We start from the raw sequence: 20,304 nt of genomic DNA, 5'->3' as shown, positions 1-20,304 counted from the left end.
CAGCAGTGTTCCTGCTTGCAGCCCTGATAAGCATCGCCACACTTATGGCCAGCATGCCCACTTTTCTGGATTGGGGGGGAATGGCGAGGTGGGGGCTGACAGGGAGGCAGCGCCTTCCCTATCCCTTAAAGCTACCCCCCGCCCTTCGAACCGGTTAAGACACCGGCAAACCGAACCAGTTTGGCACTCCAGAAAGGGAGTGCCAAACTGGTTCTGTGCACATCCCTAATAGCAGGGTCAGGCATTGGCCTGGTTTGGATCCAATGGCCAAACCATGGTTTGACTGTTGTGTCTAAATCTGTATATGTATGTTATGTCTAAACCTGTATATTTATGTCTCTGTATGTTAATCTTCACATGTATCAACTCTGCTTTTGAGGATCAATGTTTTATCAAGCAAAAATATGCTAAAGATGTAAGATGTAAGAGAAATGCAATGCAAGTTTTAATAAAAAGTCTCTCTATTGCAAGCAAAGCTGAAATATGGAAACAAATTAACCTTTGATCCATGAAGATACTGGGGCTGTGCATTAGGCTGCTTATCTCTCTGGAATTCCTGGGAAAAGGGCAGTACTGTTCGAACAAACCTATATAAAGCAAGACAACAACACAACAATTTACATTTGTACAATCACTGTATATCCATCTTCTGGGGCATCACACCACTTCTAAAAACAAATTTGCCTGCAGCTCCAGATTGCCTACAATGTGGAGCTGCAGTGCTGAAATCCTAAACAATATGGTGCTTAGGTATTTGGTCTTTTAGGGATTTCTCATCATGCTTCACAGTTTGCCCTTCACTGGACAGTTACTTTCCTAACAGCTAATGTTCTATAGAGGAATTGTACAACACTTTTTAGAATCCACCAGTGTTCACTATATTATTTTAGTTTATTTTGGCATTTTTTAATTCATTCAAACAGACAAGATGTGTGCTCTCACAATAGACTTAAAAATAATTTAAAAAATAGTTCTGTTGATTCACCTTAAATTAGATATATTCTGTTCCCTTACTTTCTGATAAACAAAATTATTTTGGTAAATCTGCTCTGGGACACTATACTGCTAAATTGTTGGCCTTGGCATGCTAGATAATCAGGTCTTGTTACCTTTTAATCTCTAGATGATGACTGTCCTAGCAATTTATCCATTTTCATCAGCATGGCACTAAGCAATCACTAAGCAATCAGGGCAAAGTAGATTACACAAATCAAAATGTTCTTACCAGGGGTTGTTGGGGGTTTTTTTTGGGGGGGGGGAGAAGAAGAAATTGATAAACACTTGATATAGGTTTTTAAATATTTATAGAAATATTTATAATAATATTATATAATATTCGTTTCACTTTCAAGCAGTCCAATTCCAAGCATGAATGCAAGTCAAGAATTTGGTCAAATAGGCATCACCTAAACAATGCTAGCAATAAATAGGTGGTGAAATACTATGTGCACACATGAAGGCTCCAATTCCAATCTACAATAGCTGGACAACGATAGTATATAAATGACAGACCGGGGGCGGTGGGGGGGGTGCAGTTGTAGTGCAGCAGCAAATAGACCTTATTGCTTCAAATCCTGGTGTATATTTGGATACACAAAGGGATTGTAGAACGTGACAAAAAGGATCAAACAAAAATATAATGCTCCCACTGAGAAATAATACCAGTCTACTTTACAAAGCTGCTGTAGTTTTAATACTGTACACAAGGGCTCTGAATACTTGAACACACTACCTGAATGAGAAGTACCGCTAGCAGTGGCAGCCCCAGAAAAATTGGGGGGGGGCACAGAAGGGGCAAAGTGCATTTCGCGTGGGTGAGCTGTGTCCCACATATTGAAACATTGATGTGGGGGCAAGCCACTTGCCCCCCCAGAGCCACCCTTGATTACTAGTAATCATGACAAAGCAAAAAAGAAAAAAGAAAGCAAATTATATAACAAAAAACCTCACACTTTGTGCTTATTATAATCATACTCAGCATTTAAATAGCACCTCAGATTGGGAGTGAGGTGGTGGGGGTGGGGGTGGCAGAAGCTAAGAGGCTTGTTTTGCCTAACTTCATCTAGTGAGTTTGGCGCTAAGGTACATCAGAGACTTCTCTCACAGCTCCCACTTTCAGCTATGGTGTTACATCAGCTCTCCTGATATGAGGAACATCTACTTCACTGTCGTCAGTCCTACAGTCTCTTCTCTTTCTTGGCAAATGTCGCCACGTCAACAATCTTTGCCTTTGGACCTGGGTGCACAAAGAACTGAAACCCAGCAATTAGTAGACAGCCACTGCTCTAACAGCAGGCTGTCTATTATCTAATCTCACTACATTATCCAAAGTAAAACAATTACAAGCAGCCAGGCAGCTTAATGTGCAGTTTACAGTAATGCTTTGCGGGAATGACCTCAGCACTGAAAGCTTTTTGCAAATGCCTCAAACCCCGGAGCAATTTTAAATTAGTATCAAATTCAGAATGCACAGAACACTTCAAGAGAAGGGTGCCTTCTTTATGAAGTAAAGGTGTGAATGATAATGTTTGACTGAGTCAAGGGGTTGGAATCCAAATGGTGCCCTTCTACATGCAAAGGGTTGTTTCATACTCCACCCTAAGGCACTGCATGAGGAATACACTTCTGCTTGCAAAACAGCTTGTTCAAGAAGGTGCACAAAAGCAGGATAACTACAATAAACATACCTACTGAGGCACTGCCTGACCTCTTACGCAAATTGTTCGTAGCATTCTGAGTGTTGCTTTCCTTTTGCTCACAGTTCTTTGGATCTAACCTTATTATTATCCTAGCACTTATTATTTCTAAAATACGTCCAGGGCTCAACTTACAACTTAGTAAATACAAGAATTATATTTTCCTGTTCCTTGCAAAATAGTTCATATAGCAGCTAATTTTCCATATCCAATCAAGAATATAATTATTTACTGCAAAAGTAGAATTAAAGCCTTAGAACAGGTCACAATCTAGTCTTCCTAGGATCTTGGAGTGGTCTGAGGGTGCAAGTCAACTCAACGCTCCTTGGATAAAGACTGAGCCCTTAAGTATTTCTGAGTCCAGACTACCCCTCCTAAGCTTTACCTTCCTGTGTGGAGTCAGGGAGCTTTAAAGGGGCCGCTGTCTGAAGTCTGGAACTCCTCCTCCGCTGTACCTACTCATTATAATCCAATAAATGATAAAAGCCAACAAGCCCAACAGGAGCAGATAGAGAAATTATGAGGTAGGGGTGTGTGTGTGATACACAATGTTCTAATTCCTGCATGGATGCAGAGATATATTATCTAATTTGAGACAAAAATGATCATGCATGCTCAGTGGGACTGTTTTCACAGAAGAGAATGAGAAACTCCCGGACATACAGGGCTCCAAATTGCAGCTCTTACACATTTGTTTGTTTAATACATTAATTTGTTTAAAAGGAAAAAAAGACCTTAACTTGGCAGAGTTTTATGAAGAGTTACTTTTAACAATTCTCAGCTTTTAAGAAAGATGTCAAAATACAGAGAATCCAAGGCAAACATGTCTATTGTTGAAATGAGAAACAATGGAACAATGCCATACTAACCTGTTAGTGGACCCATTGTAACAGTAATTTGGAAGGAAGTCATAGTTGAGCTCCCAGAAGACATGAAGTGTGATCCTTCCATAGGGAGCTGATACGTTATGGTTGGCTTCTCTGAACATGGCATCAAAACTGTCCAAAGTCATATATCTGCTCAGGAGTTTGTGTGTCATCTTGTTTATTTCTACCAATCCATCTAACTCCTGATAACAGTTTTTAAAATAAGGAAAGGAAAGGGAAAGAGGGAGGAAGAGTGTAATAAGATGCTTGTCAAAAAAAGATGAAAATCTACCACAAAAGATATATGCCCTGCAAAATTTGACTAAGTAACCAAGAACATCCATTTAAAAGGCCTTTCTAATACAAGGACTGGAATTTTTTTTTTTTGCAGTGGAATTACAATGCTTTTTCATATTTAAAAGCTCTTCCTAATAGTAGTCAATAGGAGGCTTTTTCCGATACACAGAGATTTTATTCATGTGTCACACCTACTTTAAGTGATCTGATACTGTCTAGCAATACTACATTTCATTAATGCAGCTGAAGGTAGTAAAGGTAAAGGTAAAGTGTGCCATCAAGTCGATTTCGACTCCTGGCGCCCACAGAGCCCTGTGGTTTTCTTTGGTAGAATACAAGAGGGGTTTACCATTGCCTCCTCCTGGGCAGCATGAGATGATGCCTTTCAGCATCTTCCTGTATCACTGCTGCAGTACTCAATCTAAATACTACAAACTTAGCGAACCATGGTCCTTTCATCTTTACACAGCACATGGTGTTGAAAAATTAGCACTCAGATGAGGCTGTATATGACACTTATTAAGTAAAGTTGTGCTGACGAGTCGATGTTGACTCCTGGTGACCACAGAGCCCTGTGGTTGTCTTTGGTAGAATACAGGAGGGGTTTACTCTGAACTGTTGAAGCTGAATAACATGCACAGCCCCACTGGCACTATGTGAAAATGACTATTCCCACCACTCTATGGGAAAAGCGCCAGAAAGATTCCCAACTCTCCCCACATACCAGACATCACTGGGGTTATCCAGGGCTCTGTTGATTTTAAAGGGGTGTTTCTTTACACTGGTGCAGAGAACACCACCGCACTACACACAGGTAAGCTTGCCTCCATGCAGTGCCAGTGTTGTGGTGCAGGTTATTTGAAGCTGAATATGTGCATAGGCCTAAGAGTTATTAGGCAGGTGTCCCATCATACTGTTGAATTTAATACATCATCACACTTTCCAATTATGAACAATTTCACCAGATTTAGATTACATATGCATTTCTCCTGCCCTTTTCTCACACATGCTTACTAAAGGGAACAGGAGGATTGTGGGATAAAGCTGCAGATAAAGCTGCAGAAAAATAAGTCAGAGGAAGTTTGAAGATGAGGGAGAGTTAAGAGAAAATAAGAGTCTCTGGAACTGAAGATCTAGGATGGAAGAATGACCCAGGGAATGAGATGCAAAAAAGCCACAGAAGAAAAACCATTCAGGGATCACTGGATGAAGCCACAGCTAGCCTCTCAATCTCCTTCCCCATGCCTCTCACTATCACCTTGGCTTCCTTTTTAGCTTGTCATAATAGCAGGCTTAACAGGCACAGAGAATCTTTCATCCCTCCCCAATTCAAATGCTTCTGAGCAAGCAAAGATTGAGGCAGGAAAGCAGTTAAAATGTTTCTCTGCATTTCTTCTCCACCCACTGCTCAATTAATTCTTTGTAACATTAGGAAGGCACAGGTTTAAGACATGTTACTGAGCATGAGATTTTTTTCAAATTCCTGATCTAATATTGATCTGAATAATGCCAAAGCTTCTCAATACTCACCACAATGGAGGTCAAATCTTCACTCTCAAAGCGGCCAATCGACAACTCCATTGATTTGTACATGGCAGCTGAAATTCTTTGCGTGATCAGGCGGTTCAGATCTATTGACCGACCAAGAAGCTGAAGCAAAAGAAATCCCAAACAGCTGTATCAGAGGGGTGTGTGTATTAAAGAAAACCTGTGTAAAAACAGGTTCCTAACCTGTAACAGATCCATGGTTACTCACAACTGGGTCACCTGTGCAACTGGGTCCCTGCAGAGGAATCTATAGCTCCGATTAGGCACTCTCTGTCCTTTTAAGGTGTAGGGATACCAGAACCTATAAAGCAGACTGTATAGCGCCTCCCTCTTCGGTTCCTGAATCGGCCGTTGCAAAGAGACTGATGACATTGAGAGAAGAACACACACACAAAAAAGAACTACAGGTAAGTCAATACAGAGGTACGCTAGCAGAGGGGATGGCCAGGAGAGTGTTGTGAGTGACCATGGATCCCCACAGAGATCATATGCTACAGGTAAGCAACCTGTTTATCCCTGTAGGGATCCATGGTCCTTCACAACTGGGTGAGTGACTAGCTCCTGCATAGGCGGTGGGTGTTGGTGATTAGAGAACTTTCTTCAGAACCGCTTGACCAAAGTTGGCCTCAGAAGCAGAGCGTAAGTCCACTGTGTAGTGTTTCACAAAAGGCAGGTTGAAGACCAAGTGGCAGCTTTGCAAATATCAGTCATGCTGATGCCCGACATGTGAGCTGCTGAGGTAGCCACAGCCCTGGTAGAGTGAGCCCTGACCTTGGCAGGAGATTGAACACCTTGCTTTTTGTAACAGAAGAAAATCAGTTGCACAAGCCAATTTGATAGTCTCTGCTTGGAGATGGCGGAGCCCTTGTGAGGCTCAGAGAAAAAGAGAAACAGCTTATTTGAGCGTCAGAACACTTTCATGCGGTCCAGGAAGTATAGGAAGCACCTTCGAACGTCTAAGGCATGCATGGAGCATTCCAAGGGTGTAGACGGATTGAGGAAGAATGTAGGAAGGATAATGTCCAGATTGATGTGGAAATTAGAGACAATCTTAGGATGGAAGGCAGGGTCAGGACGAAGAACCACCCTGTCTGGGTAAAATTTGGTATAGGGAGAATCAGCTCTCAAAGCAGTGAGTCCGCTGACCTGTCCAGCCGAAGTGATAACAACGAAGAAAGATGTCTTCAGGCACAACAGTTCATCAAGGATGTAAGGAGCGGTTCAGACGGGGCCTCTGTGAGTGTAGAAAGTACAAGTGAGAGGGTCCATGGCTCCATTGGCTCCCAAACTGGAGGGTAGAGATTGTTGATCCACCTCAAAAAATGTTTAGAGTCAGAGTGGACAAAAACAGACTTGCCATCCCAGCCGGGTGGCAAACGTATATAGCCATGAGGTGGAATTTAAGGCAAGTATTAGGGAGGCCCAAACCTTTGAGAGGTGTGAAGTACAGTAGTATTTGTCGGACAGATGCTTGGAAGGCATCAAAACCTTTCAAAGACACATAAGATAGGAAACACTTCCACTTGCACATATAGTCTCTTCTAATTGAGGCTTTCCTTTCATTCAACAGAATCTCACCTAAAAGTTCAGCCTCCATGCCATTAGCAAGAGAATGTGAAGAGCATGGTGCAGGACTAAGCCCCTGTCTCTCATCAGTAGGTCTTTCCGCAATGGGAGACAGAGGTAACTGCCCTTGGAGAGTCTTAGTAGAGCTGGGAGCCAGGGCTCCTTGGGCCACCAAGGGCAGACCAGAATGCACTGACTGTGTTCTTGAAGAATTTTCACCACTACCTTGGATATAAGTGGGAAATGGGGGGAAAAGTAGTATAGCCTGTCCTTCCATTGTAACTGGAAGGCGTCTGCTAGGGAGTTCATGCCGATGCTTGCCCTGGAACAGAACAAATTACATTTTGTTTTTGTTCTGTGGCAAATAGATCAACATTAGGGACACCCCAAGTGTCAAAAACTTCAGAGAGGATGGAGTCATTCAGTTCCCACTCATGGAGGATCGAAAAAGAGATACCCCTACTGAGTGAGTCAGCCAGAATATTATCCTCTCCTTTAATACAGATGGCAATAGGATGGATCTCATGCAGTAGGCACCATTCCCACAATTGTAGGGACAGGTTATTCAGGGATCTTGAGATTGGATCTTGATGGCAGGCAATAGCAGTAGTGTTATCAAAATTAACCTGGACCACCTGCCCTTGTAGGACAGAAAGAAAGGCCTTAAAAGTGAGGGAAACCACCATTAGTTCTATAATCTGGAGCTCCTGCTAATGGAGGTTCCACAAGCCTTGCATCTGCAGGGGACCACAATGCATGCCCAGCCTTGTAGAGAGGCATCATTGGTGACTGAGGTCATGGGGGTTAGAAGACAGAAAGGGATACCTTGTGAGAGGGAGTCAGGCATTGCCCACCAAGACAGGTCCCGGAGAACAGAATCAGGTACCACTTTGTTTGACTGTTCAGGTTTGGTCTGAAGACAGAGAGCAGCCATATTTGAAGTCTCTGCATTTGAAGACGGGTGTTGGCCACCACTGTGGTGCACTCAGCCATCAGGCTCAGAAGGCGCTGTATAAAGTGGGCCCTCTGCCTGGGCGAGGCCTGGAAAGCTGCAACCAGGGCTAAGATGGATTGGATGCGCTCGAAGTAGGCATGCCTTGTGACTGCATCCAGGAGAGCACCAATATATTGGATTGTGAGTGGAAGGATCAGGACAGACTTCTTGAGGTTGACACTGCAGCCCAAACCTGCTAGGAGAGAGAGAGTGAGCTGAAGGTTGTAAAACAGGGTCGATTTCTCTTTGGCGGTGATAAGCCAGTCATCTAAATACGGAAAATCGAAACGCCCTGCATGCTCAGATGTGCAATCACTGCACCCATACATTTGGTAAAATCTCTGGGGGCAGTACAGAGACCAAAGGGGAGCACCTTGAATTGGCATGCCCGTGTACTTAGGCCGAAGCGCAGAAACTGATGATGGCGGAGCCTTATGGAAATGTGGAAGTATGCGTCCTTAAGTCAAGGGAGACAAACCACTCCTCTTCCCATAGGAGCGGGAGGATGGCCTGCAGTGATATCATACAGAACTTGCTAGTTCGAAAGAACTTGTTCAATCTCCTTCGGTCCAAAATAGGGCAAAGTCCTCCATCATATTTAGGAACCTGGAAGTATCTGGAGTAAAAGCCGGAATACAAAGAGCAGGTTGGAACAGGTTCTATGGCCCCCTTTTGTAGAAGCTCAGAGACCTCTTGTTCAAAGGCAGAAGTTGAGTGGGTGTATTTTAGTCCCGCATAAGCGGGGAGAGTATCAAATTCACAGCCGGAGGCAACTATGCACAACACCCAGGCGTCTAATGTTATATGAAGGGAGCAAGGCGGATGGAATCAAGACACAGATACTTGCAGGAGCTCTAGGTTTAAAAGCCTGCTTAGGCTGATCCTATTGTTTAAGATTTTTGCTGGTTTCTCTGATGGTGTTGGAAGTATAGAGAACTGTCTGGAGACTCGTCTAAAGTTGCCTCTATCTTGAGAAGGTTTAGGTTGGTAGTATTGATTGAACCCATAACAGTACCTGTTCTGGAATGCAGCCTGTTGGGGTGGAGCAAAAGTCTTGGCAGTGTACTGAGACTTGTTTAGATTCTCCATAGTGTCATCGGTGTCTTTGGAGAGCAGGCTGTCACCGTCAAAGGGCAGGTTTTCAATCTTGTCCTTCATATTGACCTCTAAAGGTGTGGAGCCGAGCCATGCATGGTGGCCCAACACAATCGAGTCTGCCAACACCTTGGATTTGTTGCTTGGCAGTGCTGAGGTGTTGGCAGGTTAAGTCAGCCAACTTGGCGAGAGAGGTCAGATGCAGTCCAAGCCAAGCCGAAAAATCAGTCAAAGATTTTGTATCTTACTTTCTTCACAGGAACAAGGGAAAAGGAGCAGACCCTTCACGAGGCAGCACAAGCGGCGAACAAGAGGGAACTGAAGAGGGAGATGCTCTACAGTCTGCTTGATAGGCTCCAGTATCCCTGCGCCTTAAAAGGGACAGAGAGCACCTAATCGGAGCTATAGATTCCTCCGCAGGGACTCCTGTGAAGGCACAGAAGACCCAATTGTGAGGGATTATGGATCCCCACAGAGGTCACAAACAAATCCTACAGCTATATTAAAAATGCTATCACGAACAGAGTAAAACTTTATCTTAATGTCATACCAGATATGAAAACAAAGATGACTATGTAATCAAACATACTTTATGGATGACATGATGAAGACGAGTATGTCTGCTTAAGAAGGGCTGCATGTCTGCAGGGATTCTCTAGCATCCTTGTAGTGATGACCTGTTGCACAGCCAAGTGGGTGCATGGGGTGGGGGGGGGCTATTTCTATTCCTTTCCCCTCCTTCTAAAAGCTCTTTCCACCACTTGCATAAATATGTTCCTGAGTGCTGCATGATCCGTAGGAACATATGCATCCAAGTGGGAAGGGCTTTTGGAGGGAGGCAAGAGAAGTAAAAATCACTGCCCCTTCCCCCTCCAAGCTCACTCAGCTCTGCAATGGGCCATTGCCGCAGCAATGCGAGAGGCTCCCTGCGGAGACTCAGCTCTTTTTAAGCAAACGTACTGCTGCACATCATGTCGGCCTGTGTGTATTATAAAGGTTTAAAGTCATAAACATTTAGTGCTAAAAGGGGTAACTTTTTGAACAAATCCCTATGAAAATTATTCTCTCATGTGCTCAGAAGAGGACTCAAAATGTCAAGAACAAATTGAGTGCAGATACTAGGTGTTATTATGGTCTGCAAAGCTTATCAAAGAAAGCAGACTATTTCCACGTGTTTTATTGAATTTACCCATAATACAAGATGCGTGTGTGCATGGCACACATATACTACAAGTGTTAATTCCCATTTAAAACTAAGCCAGTGACTGTCATATGTCGTGGCAGCAAATCCATAAGTTAATAAGTGAAGAAATACCTTCTGTTGTCTCTCCTAAATCTAGTGCCAATTAATTTCATTGTGTGAAATTTCTAGGGTTATGAAACAAGAGAAAACCACTCTTTCTAACCATTCTGTCCATACTGAGAGTTCATACCCTATCAGCATATATGTGGTTAGATTTTTTTGGCCACATTATGCATCACTTTACTCTTACATACACTAATTCTCATAAGCCATTTGGTTGAACATTCATTTAGTTTGGAGTGATCCTTTTTGAGCTCTTCAGTGTCTTCTTGGGTTTTCATAATCCTGAATAATTTTGTGTCATTTACAAACCTGGTTAACCCCTGCCTCACCCCTGACTCTATCTAGATCATTTATAAATAAATCACGATGTTCCTAACAAAGATTCTAGAGGACCCCTATGACTTACTCGAAAACTATCCATTTATTCCTAACTTTTATTTTCCTCTTCTTTAATCAGCTACTGATCTAAAGGAGACCTATCATCCTATGATTGCTAAGCAGTGTAGATAAAAATAGATCTCAAACAAAATTGGCTTTTAAAAAAACTTCTGTTATATCACACATCCCTTAAAGATAATCTGGTTTAAAGTGGTATCTTATTGTAATGTGAACAAAGCAAAGCCTACATGGATAATCTCTTAAAACTGAATCCATGATCCATATACTTTAAGTTAAAGTCTGATTTTCAGTCTTGAAAAATGAACTATGAACAAAAGTGTGAAACTTTTGGGATCAAGCATTATAAAAATATGCTGCAATAGGTCAATAACTTTATTAATTATTGTTCTATTTAGTAATATAGAGCCCCTGGTGGCGCAGTGGTAAAACTGCTGCCCTGTAACCAGAAGGTTACAAGTTCGATCCTGACCAGGGGCTCAAGGTTGACTCAGCTTTCCATCCTTCCGAGGTCGGTAAAATGAGTACCCAGAATGTTGGGGGCAATATGCTAAATCATTGTAAACCGCTTAGAGAGCTTCGGCTATAGAGCGGTATATAAATGTAAGTGCTATTGCTAATATTTAGGTTCAGTCAACTACTGATATTTACTTTCAAAATCACATGTGCAAATTATTTCTGTGTCTCTCTTGATAAAAAATAATTTTTAAAAGTTCTCGGCATGGGTCTGCACCTACCCGACCACCCTCACATTTTAATGAGGGCCAAAAAGAATTTTTTAATTTCAAAATTGCTTTCCAAAGCGAATATAATTTCTGTAGTGCAACAAGCATGTGGGCTATATGATAAGAGGTTTTGGATAATGGTCCTTTATAGTACAAAAACCCCCTCATAGTTGCAAATATATATATTCTAATCATTCTAAAAACCAGTTGGTGTGCATGTCTGTTCGGGAAAATGTATGAATTAGAGCACTGGAAACCAGAGTTGAATTTTGGTCAATTAAAAATTGGTCTTTTCTCCTGGTGATTTAAATCATTCCAAGCTGGTGTTATTTAGAAACCTTATATGGGAGATTTTGTCAAAAGTTTTTTCAAAGTCCAAATATATCATATCTGCCTAAGTTCCTCACAATCTCTGCACTAAGTAAGATTCTGGTAATTAAGGAGATCATCTGGCTGCTGTTGCTCATAAATAATAAGCTTGTGTTACAAGTCATTGTAAGATGGGACCTTAAGTAAAGAGCAGATAGCAGAAGTATTAACACACCAGAGTTGAGGAAATTTAAAGATTAAAAATAAAAATCAGACAGTACGAAAATTGCATAGGGCGTCACTCACCTGGACATGCCTCTGCTTCAGCAGTGTCTCATACCGGTTGGATGCTAACAATGGAATTGTCGCGCCCTGATTCTTGCACTCAGATCTTAATCTTTTATCCAGAAGTAGGCTATTGAAAAGGGAGAGTGGCAAATTGCACAAGATGTAGCAAGCTATACATTTTAAAAATGAAATATTTTAGAATAGTTTAATGGGCATACTTACCTTCCTGCCATAACCTTGTAGTATGCAAATATCTGATCTGCCAGTTTGTAGACAAACTGGTCAAAGCACAAGTTGACCTGAAGAAATCAAACACAAAACACAAAATATTTACTCAGATGCTACCTCCCTAGTGGCTTTGCTTCTGTAACCTAGCCTTGGCTGCACTGGACCACATGAAATCTTGTTCCAATGACGTAGACATTAGGAACATCTGATGTGTGGACAGCCTTAATTTTCATTCATGGTTCATTCTCTCAGCTTCTCTTTACCCGAACAAACTGCCATATATGCTGCCACTCAAAAGAATTTCAGCCTTCACGACAGAGAAGACTATCTTACCTCTGCCTCAATTTCATCATAAAGGAACTGCTTCTTGAACTTGGTAAGTGCATAGTGAGCACTATCGTTGTAAAGGTCCAAAGAATATAGTACATACCTAAATATGAGAAGAAAAATATATTTGCAATCACATATGTGAAATTTCTCTATTACTACCTTGAAATAAAACATTTTTAAAAAATAAATAAATAATGTTTTGTCTTCGGCGTGGCGCCATACCCACCCATCAAAGTACATTTTCCCCTCCCAAAATTCTAATGGTAAGTATTCAGATTGCCATACAAAGCAGCTAATCTGGAAAGGAATCCAAGTTTCTCCAACTCTACTAGACTCCCATTCCATTGATTGTTACTACAAATTATAAGGGATGCTGCAACTTTATACCAGTCTTAACTTGGTTACATTATTCAAACCAAAAGCCACAAAACTTCTGCGGCACAAAGGGTGTCTAGAATATCTAGGAACTGGTCAGCAGGTCCCCTATAGGTAAGACTTACACTTCCCCTAGCTGTTCTCGTTCTCTTTTGAGTGACAGCAATTAGAGCTCTTCTAGAGCAATTAGAGCTCTTGAAGCCCTTTGAAGCAAACTTCAAAGTTCTAACATGGTGATGGAGATCGGAGGAGAGAGAGGGGGACTAAAAAGTGCAAGAAAAGGGAGGTGAGGCAGCAGAGCTGAAACTGTACCCATCCTCAGGCAAAGAGTGAGATGGCTGAGAGGAACCCTGAAAGCTCTCTGAGCAAATGGCTGAGGCATGCCCTGAAAATAAGTTTCTGAGGAAAAGCTCCCAGGAAGATCCTAACATCAGGGAAAACATTTGTCTGCTCCAACATCTGATTCCCCCCCACCGCTCCCATCAACCGCCAAGATGCATTTAAAAAGAGAGAGAGAGAAAGTGAGAGAGAAGTGTGGACAAGCTCTAAGGTCCCTTCTCTCCCTCGCTTTCACATCTTCAATTCTTACCTCTCCTCTCTTTACTTTAAAAGAAGTTCCTTCCTAACCTGGTCACGCAGGGGCCCACTGCACATATGCAATGCATACACATGCGCGGCAACCTCCAAAATGGCTGCCACGATGGAGGAAAGGCCCTGAAAGGGCCTAAGAATGCCCGAAACAGGCGATTTTTGCCACGAGGAAGGCTGGCAGGGGGAGGGGGAAGCTCCATGGCCCGTGGCCTTGGAAAAGCCCCCCAGAAGGGTTAAGTACAAAATATATATTTTTTGAAAATGACTTACAAACCCCCCAAACTTCCGGGTGTGTGTGTGTCGGTCCGGAGTTGGACCAAACAGGGAGTGGTTCGGTTCAACCCCGAACAGTCGAACCAAACCAGTTTGACATTGAACACATCTGACATTGAACCTGTTTGCACATCCCTATGCTAGACCACCTCTTTAAGCTTCTAATCTTGTTTTCAGCAGAATTTTCTGTATCTACTACTAAATTTGAAAGAAATATAGTAGTCTTACTCCATCATTGATGCTTCCTTGGTCTCCAAAATGTGATCAGTCAGAATCCAAGGCATAGACATCTCAATGGGGAACTGGATTCTTCTGCCCATTGTCAATTCCAAAAAGAACTCTCTGAACCATAGCTGGGACAAGTCACAGCACTGCTGCAGGGTTTCTTATTGTAGAAGAAATGATACTACATTAGATTTCTTGTATAAGACTAACATATTTTTTTAACACACAAAAGAACAGGTTGCTTACCTGTAATGATGTTTCTTCAAGTGGTCTTCTGTGCATTTCACACATATGGGATTTGTGCCTGCACAGAGACCAGCCCTGGAACTTTCAACAGAATTAGGATAAAGGTTTTTGGCAGCATCCTCACCCCTTTTATATCCATGTTGTGGCTGTCCTGCTCTATCCCTTCAGCTGAAACCACTGCTGCAGAGCCTAGAAAGAGAAAAGGGAATAGGCTGCAGGGGGCAGGAAGGGTGAGTTGTGTGAATGCACAGAAGACCACTTGAAGAAACATCATTACAGGTAAGCAACAAGGTGTTCTTCTTCGTGGTCCCTGTGCATCACACATATGGGAGATAGCAAGAGGCGGAATTTTGAGACTACCTTAGGCAAGAAGGTTACATCTGGTGTCAGATAAACCTTGTCCTTGTGGAAAATCAGGAAAGGTGGGTCCAGATGGCGAGTTCTAAGCTCATATACTCAGTGGGCCAACGTGACTGCTACCAGGACAGCTGGTTTGAAGATAAGTAAATATAGGACCATGGTAGCCATGGGTTGAAAGAGCTTAGTGGTTAACACGTCCAGGACAAAGGATAAGTCCCAGGTGGGCACCAACATAGGAACTGGCGGAAACAAGTGATCAAACCCCTTGAAAAACCTTTTAACAACAGGACACTTGAAAAAAAGAGATGGCAACATGGTGCAATGAGATGGCTGCAAATTGCACCTTCAGGGAGGAGATGGACAAACCCATCTGCTTCAGCTCAAGCAGGTAAGTCAGGATGTCATCCACTGAAGAGTGCTGAGGGTAAATGTGAAGCTTTTTGGCATATTCCACAAACAGTTTCCATTTTGCTCCGTACGTGAGTAAGCTTAAGTGCCTTGTGGGAGACTGTACAGACAGTCAGCATGGCTCATGTGGGATCAGATGCCATGTAGTTAGGGAGAGCACCAAGAGGTTCAGATGTGTGATGTTTGACCCTGGAAGGAGCAGCAAGTCTGGTTGACAAGGGAGGCTGGGTTGAGTTCTGCTATTGGCATGAGGGTGGTGAACCACAGAATGCATTGCAAGTGGTCCATCCAGATTTTTCTGAAAGACCCATGTGATCAGAGGGAATGGGGGGTGGTGGAGAGAAGCATAGATGCATTCCCCCAACTGATCTGATAGGAGAGCATCTCCTTTGGAGCATGGACTCACAGCAGCACATCTAAAGAAGTATTGGCTGTGGCAGTTCTGAACGTCTGCAAATGCACTGATGGTTCGTGTGCCCCATAGCTGGAAAAGACAGAGGGTGTAAATGCCATTCGTGAGAGGGATAGTTCTTCCAGTTGAGGGAATCTGTGATGTTGTTCTCCTTTCCCAGTATGCAGGTGGCTTTCAAGAAGATGCCATTGGTTATGCACCAGCTCCAGAAATCTAGAGTCAATTGGAAGAGTGTCCTGGATCTCGTGCCACCCTGTCGGTTGATATAAGCAGTCGTGGTGGTGTTGTCAGTGACAACCATGATGTACTTGTTCTGCAGCAGGTTCCAAAATTTCTGGAGAGCAAGAAAAACAGCCAACAGCTCTAGGTAATCTATGTGGTGGACCTTGTCAGAGTATGGCCAGATTCTGAAGCAGTGTGGGCTCTGCAGTGGGTACCCCAAACAGTGCATGACACACACGTAGAAGGGTCACAACTGGTGGGGGGAGGCTGTGACAGGGCATCCAGTTGTCAGATGGTCCAAGTTTGTCCAACACAGTGCTGTTTCCGAGACTGCAGGCGGGATTGTGAGTTTCTTCGATTGTATGTCTATAGGAGAAAGTATTTAGGAACCAAAATGGAGTAACCCATGAACTTCTTCCAAAATGGCAGGGTTAGCGCTGTTGTAAGAGGGCCTGACCTCAGTTGGGTTTCAATGAATTCTGTTAGGTAGCTGTATTTGACAACAGAGAGAATCCAGTGGTCCATTGTTATAGATTGCCATTGTTCAAGGTGTGGGGCTAGCCTTGTAAGGTAGGCAGACTTCTTTGTGCAGGTGGACTGCCAGGACCTGGCTCTGTGGTTGCCTGAGCTGAGGACTGGATTGGAAGCTTACAAAAGGAATTTCATGTGGAGCTACAATAAGTCTCAAAATGTGGTTGGGTAGGGCCTATTAGACATGGATGGTCTGTTCCACTGTCTTCCCTTTCCTGGGCAGTTGAGGGGTACTGCAATGACCTGCATTGGCCAACTGCTCAGTAGCTGCAAAACCACTCTTTTCAGAGGGTAAGAGAGAGCTGAGAGACAGGAACAGACAAGCTTAGTCACAAACGTTGCAAGAAGTTAGTACCGGAAATTCCACCGTCGTCAGGAACAGGGAGGAACACAAATCATGGTCAGCCACGGCAAATAGGCCCAGATTTCCAGGTCCAGGTTGCTCAAGGTAAGGGCTGGTCACCACGGACGTTGTTTCCAGCACAGACCCAGTTTTCAGGCTGCTCTAGATAGGCAGCATGCTGAGAGTCCCGCCCAACTGCAGCTAAGCCTTGTCAAGGAGATGCAGCTGGGTCACAGCTGGAACACCTGTTCCTTCTGGACAGCCTCTCCGACCTACGGCATTCCTCCCTCCGAGCCTGTACTCTAGCCAGACATCGCTGTCGGGGATCTGGGGCAGGCACTTCGACTTCAGCAGCCTTGGAGGCTTCATCAGGAGGAGGGAGGGAAGGAGGCAGAGGGGCATGCAGGCCTGTCAGCTCTGGTTCTGCTGAGTCGACCAGAGTTTCAACCTCCTCCCTCTGCTCTAGGTCTTCATCTGAGAAATCCTCCTCCATGACCCCCATGGGAGTCATCACAAGTATCTGTCATGGAGTGGACTACAGACTTCAACTTTTGTAAATGTTGTAATGTGACATCAGTCTTGTCACCAAATAAATGTTCCCTGTTGAAAGGCAAATCTTCAATTCTTGACTTTGCCTCAGGGGTGAGTGATGTAGACTTGAGCCACGCATGTCTTTGCAAGACAATCAATGTGGAAATGTAATGAGAGGCACAGTCTACAGTGTGACATGTGGAATGTAGTAGCTGCTTTGTGATTTCCTCACTCAAAACGTTGGAGAGTGCCTCTTTTTGATCCTGTTGGACAATTTGGTCCAGGAATGGGGATACCTTCTCGAAAAGTGTGTGAGCATAATGTGCCATATAAGCTTGGTAGTTGGCAATATGTAATTGTAAACCTGCTATGGAATAGTTTCTTTTCCCGATAGCTTCCAGCTTTCGTCCATCTCGATCTGCTGGTGTTAAAGACATCTTGCACAAGAGACTGGGTTGATTCTATTACTACAGAATTGGGGACCAGGTGTATAAATAAAAAGGCACAGTCTGTTTGCTGTGTGCGGTACATGTGCTTCAAGCAGCTAGCTGGCTTGTCCCATGTGAATGTGACCACCTCCAGGATGAGAGGAAGTGAAAGTGAGGTCCTAGATTTAATAAGGTTGAATATAGAGTCTGGCGCCACAGAAGTGTTTTGGTGGGTTTCACCACCAAGGGCTTTAGCCATCTGTTCTCTTTGTAAACATATAGTTCTTCAGCTGGAGAATCTGATCTGAAGTTCAGTTCCAGCATGTTACCCAAGCATCCCGGAGGTGAATCTAAGAGAGTTTCTGGTGGCAGTGAGTGCGCTTCCACATCAGATTCATATTCTGATGTGGAGATAACCTGCATCAAAGTCAGGATCTGTTGGAGCACCAGGACCAGAAGGATTTGTAGGGTCTGGTGAAGCTCCTGAAGGGGCAGGCAACGTGGTGGCATGTGGTTGTGGCAGATTGGGCAGGCACAATGGTATAGGTTTTGGTCGCGGCATTTTTGGAGCATGGGACTCAGTGGATGGATTCGTTGAGGCAAGTGTTGTTCTGTTCTGGGTAGGAGCAATGATGGAGGTCACTCTTGACGTAAGAAGGGCTGCACTCCCTATAGTGATGAGCTGGGAATGTACTTTGAGATCAATGGCGAGATAAAGATCTAATGCGTGTTTGAGGGCAGTGCCAAGATGGCGGTGAACAATGGAGATAGTAACCATATTTCAAGACAGCCCAACCATCACATCGTAAGTATTCTCTTTCAAAACAAGAGTGTCTGGTGTACTCATGGGAGTAAGTCATGGTGGTAGCATTGGTGCCTATAAGCCTCCAAGGTATAGAGATAGTCCCCATAGGGTGACTATGGGGGTAAAGGTCTCCTTGGTGGTGATGGTTGCATTCCTCACAATCTCTGTGCTCCTTGCACTCCTAGTCAGGGAGCAAATCTCGGCCCCTAGGTAAGAGCGGGAATTCCTCACCTTTGAGATTGGGTTTGAAATCAGGCAAATCAAGGGGCTCTTCAGATGGGAGGTGGGAACTTAGGAACCTCCATGGTTTTAGTAACAGCTGTAGAGTGTTTCTTCTTTTTCAAGGGCTCAAGGTTGGTAGCAGCCGAGATCAGGCATTTCTTTTTCAGGAGCTTGGTCTTTGTCTTGTTCTTAGGCTGAGTGGGGTTGTTGCCACGGTGGTGGTCAAGGATAAATTGGGTGGCAAAGGCGAATGGGCTCAGTACCATGCTGGGAACTGTGGGGGAAATCAGGCAGGGAGATGCAAAGACTGTTTCAGAGGCCACGGAGGCTACTAGCCTTGGCAAGAACGGCGAGCCAGATGCCATTTTATGGGAATGGCACCGTACCAGCTGTCCTGAAAGGCAAAGGGATTGCTGTATTGGTTATCCCCAATGATGGGTAGGGTTGTTGGTAGTTTAGCTGTGCATGCAATAGAGCATTTAAAAGAGACTTTACTAGCCATAAACTGTGGAGGAGTAAAATGGGGAAGGGGGGTGGGATTAACCGATAAGAGATAAAAATACTACTAAAAAGAAAGGAGGGAACAAGAAGCCAGGAAGGCAGAATAAACAAGGGGTAAATCAGAAAAACAAGTACTTCCCTTCAAGAGAACTGACAATGACTTTCTCCCCACCCACCCTTTTTTTTTTGAAGGCCCAAGGCAATGTGAACTTTGTGGTGGTTTTCAAAAAAAACTTAAGGGCTAGAGCAGGACAGCCACAACATGGATACAAAAGGGGCGGGGATATTGCCAAAAATCTCTCTCAATGTCTTGAAGGTTCCAAGACTGGTCTCTGCGCAGAAGCAAATCCCATGTGTGTGATGCAGAGACCATGAAGAAAACCAAAACAGAACTGGTATTGTAATAGTGCAATATCATACAATCAAATGAAGATGTGAGAAGCTTACAAGAATGGTTTGTGGAAAGAGGATATCAGTGAGAGGCCCAATTGAGATGCAATTGGGAGGCCCAAGTACTACAACTGCTACTTATAAACACACACACAATTTATTACTGAAAACATGGCCAGAAGAAGCTACAATTTAAATAATGGTTTAGTTGCGTATGTGTGCATGCACACATACACAGCTCTCCCAGCTTGTGCCAAATATTGTGAAGGTCACTTTTTTTGCTCTTAGCATGGCAGGGAATTAGCTGTGGAGATGTAAATATCTTCAAAAAATCATTATTCCTCTGATGAGGCAGTAGGACTGACTCATTCCATATGGTATGCATTGATCAGAAGGGCACTAAATGAGAATACATTTTTTTGTGTGGACAGGCAGGAGTAGGAAGAACAATTAAAGCAGGTAAATTACTCTAAAGACACCATCGGGGTGCCAAGGATTCCTTCTGACTTGTCCTACCAGAAGTGCTTTCAATAGTCTAGAGCAGTGGTTCCCAAACCTTTTATTAAAAGACCCACTGAAAACATTTTGCTTCCTTTATAGTTTGCCAAAGATATGTTAGCAAGGTTTGGAAGCACTGAGCTTCAGCAAGAAAACTGGGCCAGAAGGATAGAATCTGCACCGTGTGCACCATGGGATATTTACCAGGCCAGACACAGAGCAGTTTACAGCAACCCATCTGCTGTGTACATGTCATAAAACTTGCTTTGCTGAAGTCCTTACTACAGCTGGCACAGATC

At 43.6% G+C, this 20,304-nt stretch overlaps 1 protein-coding gene across 6 annotated transcripts in view; it reads right to left on the bottom strand.

The window, feature by feature from the left end:
* The window catches only part of CYFIP1 (cytoplasmic FMR1 interacting protein 1), an 88,630-nt gene that overhangs the window by 23,768 nt on the left and 44,558 nt on the right, over positions 1–20,304 (bottom strand). For all 6 annotated transcript variants that reach the window (XM_053306787.1, XM_053306784.1, XM_053306783.1 and 3 more), the window contains 7 exons: positions 14,112–14,268; positions 12,648–12,744; positions 12,309–12,385; positions 12,105–12,213; positions 5,390–5,509; positions 3,566–3,765; positions 500–587 (listed from right to left, as the gene is read on the bottom strand). In XM_053306787.1, the coding sequence (XP_053162762.1) occupies positions 500–587; positions 3,566–3,765; positions 5,390–5,509; positions 12,105–12,213; positions 12,309–12,385; positions 12,648–12,744; positions 14,112–14,268 (848 nt within the window). The remainder of the gene's footprint in view (positions 1–499; positions 588–3,565; positions 3,766–5,389; positions 5,510–12,104; positions 12,214–12,308; positions 12,386–12,647; positions 12,745–14,111; positions 14,269–20,304) is intronic.

The sequence above is a fragment of the Hemicordylus capensis genome, chromosome 3 (genome assembly GCF_027244095.1).
Source record: "Hemicordylus capensis ecotype Gifberg chromosome 3, rHemCap1.1.pri, whole genome shotgun sequence".
NCBI classification, from domain to species: Eukaryota; Metazoa; Chordata; class Lepidosauria; order Squamata; family Cordylidae; genus Hemicordylus; species Hemicordylus capensis.
Note: the sequence above shows the minus strand (reverse complement) of the source record. Positions and strands in the feature narration are given on the sequence as shown.